At 37.8% G+C, this 11,421-nt stretch overlaps 1 protein-coding gene across 2 annotated transcripts; it reads right to left on the bottom strand.

Moving 5' to 3' along the window:
* Positions 1–778: 778 nt before the first annotated feature.
* YAE1 (YAE1 maturation factor of ABCE1) lies at positions 779–8,029 on the bottom strand. 2 transcript variants are annotated; one of them, XM_059934201.1, is made up of 3 exons: positions 7,853–8,029; positions 5,509–5,630; positions 779–3,901 (listed from the first exon to the last, which is right to left on the bottom strand). In XM_059934201.1, the coding sequence occupies exons 1-3, from the start codon at positions 7,979–7,981 to the stop codon at positions 3,472–3,474; spliced, it is 681 nt and encodes a 226-aa protein (XP_059790184.1). In that variant the 5' UTR covers positions 7,982–8,029; the 3' UTR covers positions 779–3,471. The 2 variants fall into 2 exon arrangements, with proteins under 2 accessions (XP_059790184.1, XP_059790185.1); XM_059934202.1 differs by having other exon boundaries at positions 5,509–5,626; positions 7,853–7,890.
* Positions 8,030–11,421: the final 3,392 nt, after the last annotated feature.

Raw genomic sequence — 11,421 nt, 5'->3', positions numbered from 1 at the left:
AAATTAGTGCAGCCATTATGGAAAACAGATGAAGGTTCCTCAAAAAACTAAAAATAGAGTTGCCATATGATCCAACAATCCCACTCCTGGGCATGTATCTGGGCAAAACTGTAATTCAAAAAGATACATTCACCCCTATGTTCACAGCAGCACTATTTACAATAGCCAAGACATGGAAACAACCTAAATGTCCACTGACAGATGAATGGATAAAGATGTGGCATATATATATATATATATATATATATATATATATATATATATATATATATATATATATATATATATATATATATATATATATATATATATAATGGACTACTACTCAGCCATAATAAAAAAGAATGAAATAATGCCATGTGAAGCAACATGGATAGACCTAGAGATTATCATACTAAGTGAAGTAAGTCAGAAAGAGAAAGACAAACACCATCTGATATCACTTGCATGTGGAATCTAAAATATGATGATACAAATGAACTTATCTATGAAACAGAAACAGTCTCAAAGACATGAGAACAGACTTGTGGTTGCCAAGGGGGAGGGATTGGGAGTTTGGGATTAGCAGATGCAAACTATTATATATAGAATGGATAAACAACAAGGTCCTACCGTATAGCCCAGGGAACTCTATTCAGTATCCTGTGATAAACCATAATTTAAAAGAATATAAAAAAAAGAATAAAAAAAAAGAATGTCTTTCTATATTTATTTCTCTGTGTCTTAGACTGGAACACAAAACTTTAGTTTGAAGACAGAGGAAAAGCACATCTTGGACTTGGTTCAAGGCTTTTATTTTGGTGTACCACAAAAGCAGTTAATAAGCAGTGCTAAGGATATAAATGAGGTAAGGATGCAGGTAGGTGAATTCAGCTGCCCACTTCTGCTTGTTTGTGTACCACAAAAATTTTGGTGGCCTCAATACCTCTAGCAACTGAAATGCCAGAAAAGCATAGTATTGTGGGCTTAAAAAACAACAACAAATAAAAAACCCCCACATATGTCAGTATCTAGAAGTAATTTATTCAAGGTGAAAATTCTGTTTTTAAGGAAGCCACATCATCTAAGCCTAATGTCTAGGTCCTGGGTCTTCAAACTCTGCTGTGTCTGCTCTGGGGCAGTCTTGCTTTACATTTATCTTCATCTAGGGTCTTTTCATGGCAACACTTGGCAGGCCTAGAACATACGAGGCAAGGTAAAAGACACAAGGCAAGGTTTCTTTCCTTCGCTCTTGTTGGTTCTAATACAGAGGCTCATGAAACACAGGTATAATGAGCATTCCATTAATTTTCCTCTGCAGTCCAGGAACTTCTGTGCTTTTTTAAAGGGCAATGTAAGCTTAAGAGATGTTTTCAACCCAACAGCTTCATTCAACTCAGCTAATTCTCTTGAGTTCCTTTTCTACGAACATCTACACAAAAACAACCTATTTTCAATGGTGGCAAAGGGTGTTATCTTCAGGAAATTCTGTCAGGGTGAGCCCAGATAAAATCTCCAGATTTGCTGCACTCATGAAATTTTTACTCAGGGTGACTTCCTTGAGCTGTATTATTAAAGATGCATATATTTCATATCTAATATGCAGGGCAGAGCAACATGAAGACTTCAGAGACTGCTTATAATATTCCATGTGGATTTGACATTTTTGCTGCATTCATAAATATGGAAAAAAGTATCTACATAACAAGACAAATCAGTAAATCTCTGAAATAGTGTTTACTTCTTGAGAGGTACAATCACTTTTTTTTTTAAAAACCATCTGTCAAATGTCACTTGATATCTTCAGCACGTTTTAGTAAATCCTGACATACTTTATGGTCTTCTGGTTTCAAATTTGTTGCTTCAATTTCGTAATGTCCTGTGAACTCTGAGGAGGTTGTAAGATCACAGCAGTACATTTTCTTAATCTCTTGAAACACCTCTTTTATCACATAAGATTTTCTCAGGGTATCAGTCTTTAACAGTAGATGGCAGATATAAATTATGGCTATCAATGAGGGGCAATTATTTGGGTGCCTCTGAAGTCAGGCATGTTACATAAATTTGTGTTTCAGGCAAAAAAGTGATGAAAAATCCTTTCCTGATTTTATATGTTTAGGTCCTGGAGCATAAGTTTGAATCTCATTTTGTCTGTGCTAGACTAAGAATATTGCTACAAGATAATACAGAAGTCAGTGGCTTCAATGTTTTATTCCTAAATAGATATGAAGCAAAACTGCAGTTTAGGAATAATCTGGCACACTGTCAGGTAACACTACTAACTCATTAAAACTTGGATACGCTAAATAAGTACTTTAGCATGAAATGTATTTTCTATATTTTTCATGGAATTGTGTCCTTACTTTTAATAAACACAAAACTGAAACAAACTTTAACAAATATGGTATGATATCACTTATATGTGGAATCTAAAAAAATGATACAAATGAACTTATTTACAAAACAGAAATAGACTCACAGACATAGAAAACAAACTTACGGTTACCAAAAGGGAAAGGAGGTGGGCATAAATTAGAAGTTTGGGATTAACATATACACATTACTATATATAAAATAAACAAAAAGGACCTACTATATAGCACAGGGAACTCTATTCAATATTTTGTAATAACCTATAATGGAAAAAAATCTGAAAAAAAAATGTATAACTGAATCACTTTGCTGTATACCTGAAACATTATAAATCAATTATACCTCAATAAAAAAACTAAAACAAACTTTAGTATTTTAATTATCAGTATAAACATTTTTTCAGCTTTACACTTATTAGCCTCTTAATTTCAATATATATATGTCTACATATCTATATACATCTATGTGTGTCTATTTACAACTTTAGCCATTAGGTAATTTTTTGTAACTTTGGTCTGATTATAAGGTGAGGTCCTAATCACAAGACAATGTGCTAAGAGCAGAAGGTAGGGCTAAGTCCTTACAAAATAACATTTGATGCTTGAACCACAAGAGTTTGAACTCTGAGGGTCCACTTATACTTGGATTTTCTTTCAGTAGTAAATACTACAGTACCGTAGCATCTGAGGTTGGGTGAATCTGAGACTCGCAACTGCAGGTATGGAGAGCCAGCTATAAGTAATATGCAGATTTTTGACTGCATGGTGGGTGGGTACCCCTAACACCTGTGCTGTTCAAGGGTTAACTGTAGTCTGATTCTTGTTCATTTCTGCTAATAATGAGTCCAAAAATGCTTGATTTTGATCAGAAATTTGAAAATGATGACAACTGGAATGCCCGAGCATATCTTAAACCACATAAAAATTACCAGTGACAAAGAAAATAGGCTTATATTAAATAGTGTTAATTTTGAAGACATTTCAAACTTCCATGAAGGATAACCTTACAAGTGAAGTGTTCAATGTAGAAACCAGTACAAATTTTGGTTAGCTTGTTCAGAAACAAAATGTTCTAAGAATGTTCTGAATATTATTTTCATTATTAAAATGAAGATAATTTTTATAGTTGTTTGAGGTGCTGTAATATGTCTATTGATACTCCCAGCTGTTTTACCAAACTGGCTGTCTGTTCTAAAATCCAAGTGAGGCTTGGGTTTTCGGAATGTGCACGCTCCTGTGTTCTACAACATTTTAAAGATGAACAATCTACCCCACTAAGATTCTTGCTACAGTTTTTGTTAAACTCAGCATTATTTTCATAGAATCTTTCATCTTTAGCTTCATCAATCTTTTCCTCAGCTGGAGCTATATGACAAAGGTCCATATCCTGAATGGAGTCCAATAAATCTACAACATGGGGCTGTGGAGTGATTGATTTCAGATGTCTGAGCACATACTCTTCACACTGGCCAACTGCATCCAGAAGATTATTTATTTTACTGATCAAAGCCGCACTATTATCATGAAGGTGACACCAGGAGAGCAAAGCACTGAACAAAAATATAAGCAAGAGTTAAATAGAAAAAAAATTAAACAAAGACTTTTAGAATTTTTGATGCTAAGGCTTACACGTTTCTTTTCCAGATAACACCATGCAAAAATTATTAATAACAGTAATGCAAGTCAAAATCAGGAAAGTAATGATGGTAAAATAGGATTAAAAATACAAGGACAGTATCTTTCAATAGGAATTAAACAATTGGACTTAATCATATAAACTGTTTATAATTCATAAGCCCTCCTTCACAGCTCTACATCCACTCTTCCTGATTTTAGATTTTTCCCCTTATGACTGTGTAGCTTCTGTTGAAGAAGGATACAACTAACAGAAAGATCTGAAAAATTAGTTTCTCCTTTAAGGACATCAACCACCTTCTAAACTAGTGACTCTCAATCTTGGATGCACATTAGGATCACCTGGGAAACTTTTAAACTTAGCAAGACTCAGGTCACACCTGAGACCAATTAAATCAGAATCTCTGGGGGTATTATTTTTTTAAAGCTTCCCAGCTGTAACAAGGTGCAACCAAGGTTGAAAACCACTGTTCTAACCATACAGCTGCTTGCCATCAAAACCGAAGGTTAGGGGAAAAAAAAAGTTTTGAGACAACTTCACCTTTCCAACTTTGTTACAGAGTAGACACTTTGCTGAGCTAACTAACAATTTTATTGAAGAAGGTTAGAATTCTTCTAGTCCTAATAATTATTTTTCTTTAATTTTTTAGTATAGACAGTTTTATTTTTTGACATTTCAGATCATTCACGTCATGAAATAATGGTTGTTGTGAAAAGTAATGATGTTTTGAAAAATGGAATCAATTGATGTAAGATTTAGCAGTAAGCTTTCTAAGCTTATAGAAGATTAATTTGATGTGATGATAAACATGTGATCATTTTCCTACTTTAGTATAGTATAAATGCTGATTCCCGACAGCTGAATTTTAGAAAACCTCAATGTAATGAATTTTTCTTTTGTTTTCACAACTTTTGTTTTATACCTTTTAAAAATCAGTGATTCCTTGAAGCATTTTGTTTTTCTCTATAGAGGGCAGTTTAAAAGGTATAAAGCATCAGAGAGGACAAGCCTGCCATGCTCCTAGCTCCATGTGCCATTTGATCACTTGGTTCTGATACATGCCATTATTGCTATGGAATCTTGACAGGTGTTCGAAATTTAGGACTAAAGTAAATGGAATCATTTTTCTGTTACCAGCTATAATTTTCATCATGTACTTCTAGTCTAGACGTCTGTTTTATTGTGTTCTGCTACATGTGGAAGACTAAAAGCTTTATTCAAAACCTGAAGTTCTTTTTAATTACTTTGAGATACAGATTGGTGGTAGTTCAGGTAGCAAAAAATACACACCTTCCTATCATTTCTTTACAATAAAAGACAACACCTGGCTCACATATTAAAGTGGATGAACTTTTGCCTTTTTAAGGCGATTTTATTCGATGCTCTGCAGCACTCTTTTGTGGATTTAACACTAGGAAAAGCACTTCACTTTAAATGCTTTATTTTTAGATATTACTTTAATAAAAATCCTCCAGTAGTACTGAGGTTAAAATAATTCAGCATTTAAGTTTTAAAAATTACCTCAATGTTCCTCTGAGTTGTCCATAGTTTATAATGACTTCTGCACCTTCCTTATAACCTTGATTGAAACCTTGTTGAAGAGTAACTGCTTTGCCAGCATCTATTCCATCTCTATAGCCTTCCTAAAAATAAGAAAGTAATGAAGAATTACAGTTGTAACTAACACCAAGTAAACCACTGTAGGTTTTTTTTTTTTTTGTAGGTTTTTCTAGAAAGTCATAGAACCAATTTGGAAGACTGATGAAACAGGCCTCTACTGGGTTATTTAACAACACGGTTCTAGAACATATGGCATAACCATACAACCAAAGTAGACTACGCTTCTCATAAAAGTTTATTATTGGTTTATCCCATTGTTGAAGTCTGGACTTATTGGGCACATTTTTTAAAAATTAATTAATTAATTAATTAATTTATTTTTGGCTGCATTGGGTCTTCGTTGCTGCACATGGGCTTTCTCTAGTTGCGGCGAGCAGAGGACACTTCGTTGCGGTGAGCAGGCTTCTCGTTGTAGTGGCTTCCCTTGTTGCGGAGCACGGGCTCTAGGCACACAGGCTTCAGCAGTTGTGGCACACAGGCTCAGTAGTTGTGGCTCGTGGGCTCAGTAGTTGTGGTGCACGGGCTCAGTAGTTGTGGCTCACGGGCTCTAGAGTGCAGGCTCAGTAGTTGTGGCGCATGGGCTTAGTTGCTCCGCGGCATGTGGGATCTTCCCGGGACCAGAGATGGAACCCGTGTCCTCTACGTTGGCAGGTGGATTCTCAACCACTGCGTTGGGCACATTTAAAAATACTGACTCTAGGGCTTCCCTGGTGGCGCAGTGGTTGAGAGTCTGCCTGCCGGTGCAGGGGACACGGGTTCGAGCCCTGGTCTGGGAAGATCCCACATGCCGCAGAGCGACTAGGCCCGTGAGCCACAACTACTGAGCCTGCGCGTCTGTAGCCTGTGCTCCGCAACAAGAGGGGCCGCGATGGTGAGAGGCCCGCGTACCGCGATGAAGAGTGGTCCCCGCTCGCCGCAACTAGAGAAAGCCCTCGCACAGAAACGAAGACCCAACACAGCCATAAATACATAAATAAATAAATAAATAAAAAATAAATAATAAATAAATAAATAAAGCAACTTAACTTTGAAACATTACATAATTATCAAGGACCAGACTGTACAAAACCCACATCAACCTTTATAAAAAAAAAAAAAAAATTAAAAAAAAAAAAATACTGACTCTATACAGTTTTACAAAACCCTGTGTTAGCAGTAGCTCCACAGAGAGGAAACATGGGGAATTACGTGTTTGGTCCCCTTAGCAACTGGACGGGTGTGGGTGGGTGACGCAGGGCAGTAAGGTCTTGGAACTGAAGTAGGGAAAGAGGAAACTGGTTTAGCAAAAGGACCATGAGAGGTCTGGCTTGAGAAATTTTGCTTGATACCTAAATTCAAGTAAACTGCAAATCCTCTGTGGGCAGGGATTTTCTTGTCCCGCCCCAGCACTCAAAAGATGCTCGGTACGGACTGGCCTCGCCTCAGCCTTACGTAAAGCATTTCTGACACTGACAACATGGTTGTTATGCTAAACAAGTACTATTTTACCGAAGCATTAAACAAGCGCAGATTTAGCGGCAACTTAATGGTTGGCAAGGATACTAGTTGGAATGGACCTCACCCTTCGGTCCTCCCCATGAACTAGGCGCTGAAGGCTCCACCTGGAAACTGGGGGTGTGGTATTAAGCCGACTCTCAAAAGTGAGACAACTGAGAGATGGATAATTGACACCCGACAAATTAAAAAAACAAACCCAAACCCAACATGAATACTCCCTTACCTAGCCACCAGGGTTCCACGTTAGCTTCGTCTTATGCCCTTCGACAACATTCTTAAGTGCACTTTTTCCAGCTGTCCTGATTACCACCACTCCTAACTTTAGGCTCCCGAGCCCTTCAAGCAACCCATGTCAACGGCGTACATGTCCTCTGACAGCCATAATCAGACACATACAGTCAGTGTATACGTTTCTCCCCCATCCCCTTCCCTCTGATCCTCATCAAACTGAAATCTCTTCAAAGCCTAAGACAAAGTTTATTTTGTTCGCCGCCCCCCAGAGTCCAACGCGCCCCGCGGGCGCTCGAGGAACGCGTCCTGTGGTGTCGCGCGCTTTCAAGTAACCCACTGGGAAACCCTAGCGGGACGCGGGCAGCACTGCATGATGAGGGGGTAGGGAGGGCAGCGCCGGGCCGGGCCCGGACCATTCGGCCCTTTCCTCTCGGGTCCCCGCCTCTTCACAACGCCGTGCGCCTCTCCTCACAACCCGGTACAGCAAGGGACGCCCGCCCCCTCCACGCAGCTTTACTTTGACTCGTCTCTGCATGTGGCTCCGCCATTCCCGATGCACCAGGACCGACTCGTCAGCTTCCTCGTCAAAAACGTCCCCCTCCTCTCCAGGACCCTGGGCCAAAGGAGCGGCTCGAAACCACGACATCACTGAGGATTCCTCAAGGCGCCGGCGCCGGAAACGCCGGCAACTCCTTCCGGTCCGAGGGGCGGGGGCGAAGACTGAGCGTGGGCGGGGGGCGGTGTGCCTCTCGGGATGGCTGCGCGTGCGCGTTGAAGTGCGCGTGGGTGTGCGCGGTGTTTCGACAATGGGAGGGCGTCCCAGGAGGGTTCTGGATCTGGGGAGGATGTTGGCTCCCGCCCGAGCCTTTTTGCTACCTGGTGTTGTGGGAGCTCCCTCGCTTGACTCGAAGTGTGGGCGTGCAGTTATTGTGGGCGAGGCGAATTCCTCCCAAGTGGGGCCTGTCCGACCTTGACCTCTGCAGAAGGCGGCGCCGACCCTCAGTGAAACCCTGTCCCTTCCCATCAAGGTCTCTACAGGGGTCGGGTTTTGGAGACGCGCGCGTTGACAAAACCTTTCAAGGTAGTTCTTTTGAGGAATTCCGTCTGTCTTAAAATCCCCCTCAGGGCTTCCCTGGTGGCACAGTGGTTAAGAATCCGCCTGCCAATGCAGGGGACACGGGTTCGAGCCCTGGTCCGGGAAGATCCCACATGCCTCAGCGCAAGTAAGCCCACGTGTCACAACTACTGAGCCTGCGCTCTAGAGCCCATGAGCCACAACTACTGAGCCTGCGTGCCACAACTACTGAAGCCCGTGCGCCTAGAGCCTGTGCTCCGCAACAAGAGAAGCCACCGCAATGAGAAGCCCACGCACAGCAATGAAGAGCTGCAACTAGAGAAAGCCTGCATGCAGCAACAAAGACCCAACTCAGCCAAAAATAAATAAATAAATAAATTTATTTTAATAAATAAATAAATAAAAATAAAATCCCCCTCAGGGCATTTAAAGGGTTGGACAGCCCAACTTTTTTAATTGTAGGAGTCTGGAATGAAGTACAATAAGATCAAAAAATTAGATACTGCGGCCATTTTGAGATCAATAAATAAAGAGTGCATTTATAAAACGAACTGTATTTCTCATTGATTCACAGTATCTTGTGCTGACTCCAGTTCCTTCTCAAATGCCAGAAAAGACTATTGGTGAGGACAGGGACTTGTTTATCTGTATGTGCTCAGCACCAGCACCGTTCTGACCCATAACAGATGTTGAAACAGATCTTAGTGAATGAATGGACACCAGCAGTATTCCTGTTTTGCCCTTTGTTTGCGTGCTCATGTGGTAATGATGACTTATTTAGCTAACATATTTTCTTGAAGAACTACCTTGTGCCAGGCACCGTTATAGGTTTTTGGGATACATCAGTGAACAACACAGACAAAAGTCCCAGTTCTGGTGGACTTGACATTCATGTAGAGTTGACAGAGGATAAACAATAAGCACTATATAAGTAAATTATACAGTTTTTTACAAGATCATAATAATGCTATGAAAAAAATTTAAAAGCAAGCAAAGTAAAGAGAGCTATATGAGTATGTGTGAGTGAGAGTGGTCAGGTGGTACAGGTTATAATTTTAAGTGTTCACAGAGAATTTTTTTGTATATATATTTTTAATATATGAAAAAATATATGATATATTTGGTAGGTTCATGGAATATGTATAAAAACATTGTATACTTTGCCACAAAAAATACCTTAATAAACTAAAAAGAATAGAGATTTTTACAGGTTCTATTCTCTGATCATAATCCAATAAAATTGGTAATGAATAATAAAAATGACCCCAATAATTTTAACTATAATTTAAATATAATATTGGACATTATAAGCACCTTCCTAAATAACATTTGGATCAAAAAGGAAATAAAAATTAAAACAACATATTCAATAAACAATTGAAATCAGATACTTCCTACCAAAAAAACTTGGGAACAAATGAAAGCTATCCTATGAGGCAATTCTGTAGGCTTTAATGTCTTTATTATTAAAGAAGAAAGAAAAAAAAAGACAAAATTATTATACATCTTAATTAGAAACAAAATGGTCGTAAGGGAAGCAATAAAGAAAACAATTGAAATTAATAAAATAGAAAAAAACCCCAAACCTCATTAGTAAATCCAAAAGCTGGTTCTTTGGAAATACCAATAAAACAGACAATCATTTTTTGACCCTGATTAAAGACAAGAGAACAAAATTATACAAGATAGAAATGAGAAAGAAGGTAATGATAGAGGAGAAAATTCAAATATTATAAATCACTAACTAAAACTCAAGAGTGAAACATCTGAAAACTTAGTTGATATGAATAACTTCCTAATAAAATTGATCCAACAAGTAGAAAACCTGAAGAAACTAATTACCATAGAAAAATTGGAGATTAAATATCTACTATAAAAAATAGCATGGAGACGACAATTTCACAGTTATATGCTTGAAATCCTTTTTAATCTTTAAAGAATGATGGATAATTAAATGTTATTTTCTACTCTTCTAGGGCACAGAAAAAGATAGAAACTCCCTAAATCATTTCATGAAACCAGATTTACTGTCACCTGCTAAAGCTAATATGAAAAAACCCCAAAGTTCAAGTTAGCTTATGAATATGTATTCAAAAGAGAATCCAGTACCTTATCAAAGGAATAATTCAAGAGGTTTTATTTCATGAAAACAAACTGTGCAATAGTAGGAAATCTGTAAGTATATTTCATTGCATCAATTTAAAGGAGAAAAACTATATATTGTACTAATAAAAGTGGAAAAGTCATTTGAAAAATTTAAAAAATCATTATTAGCAAAACAAAATAGAAAGAATAGAAAGAAATTACAAATTGATAAGGACTTTATAAAAAAGTCCAACAGCAAGTACTATTCTAAACACTGAGATATTATGCTATTTCCTTTAAAGTAGGGAAAAGAGAAGACATCTGGTGATCACCATGATTATTCAAGATTCTTTTGGAGACTAGTGAATGCAAGAGAGAAGTAATCTGTATAAATGTTGGATAATAAGAGATGAAGTTATTTATTTGCTGTTTATGTGATTGTATGCCTAGAAAATCCAAAGGATTTTGGTTAAAAACAACTGAATAAGGGAATTTGATAAGGTCTCTGTATATAAGAAATATAAACAGACCAATAGCCTCTTTATTTTCTAACAGTAACCATTTAGAAATGTAGATGAGATAAATATTCCACTTGCAATACCAACAAATACTATTAGATATAGTCTTTATATATTCAGTATTTGGTATTTATTTAGTATAGCATTTATAAATGTTGGGAATACATTTTAAAAACTCAACTTTATTGAGGTATAATTTACATGTGGTAATATGCATACATTTTGAGTGTGCAGTTTGATGAGTTTTGACAAATATATATACCTGTGTAACCATCACCCAATCAAGATATAGAAATTTCCATCACCCTAGAAAATTCCCTCATACCTCTTTGCAGTCAATCATCAATGCCTCACAGAGGCAACCCCAATCTAATTTCTATCACTCAAGATTAGTTTTGCCAGTTTTAG

This window comes from Balaenoptera ricei, chromosome 9 (assembly GCF_028023285.1).
Source record: "Balaenoptera ricei isolate mBalRic1 chromosome 9, mBalRic1.hap2, whole genome shotgun sequence".
NCBI classification, from domain to species: Eukaryota; Metazoa; Chordata; class Mammalia; order Artiodactyla; family Balaenopteridae; genus Balaenoptera; species Balaenoptera ricei.
This window is presented reverse-complemented; position numbering and strand designations above follow the sequence as displayed.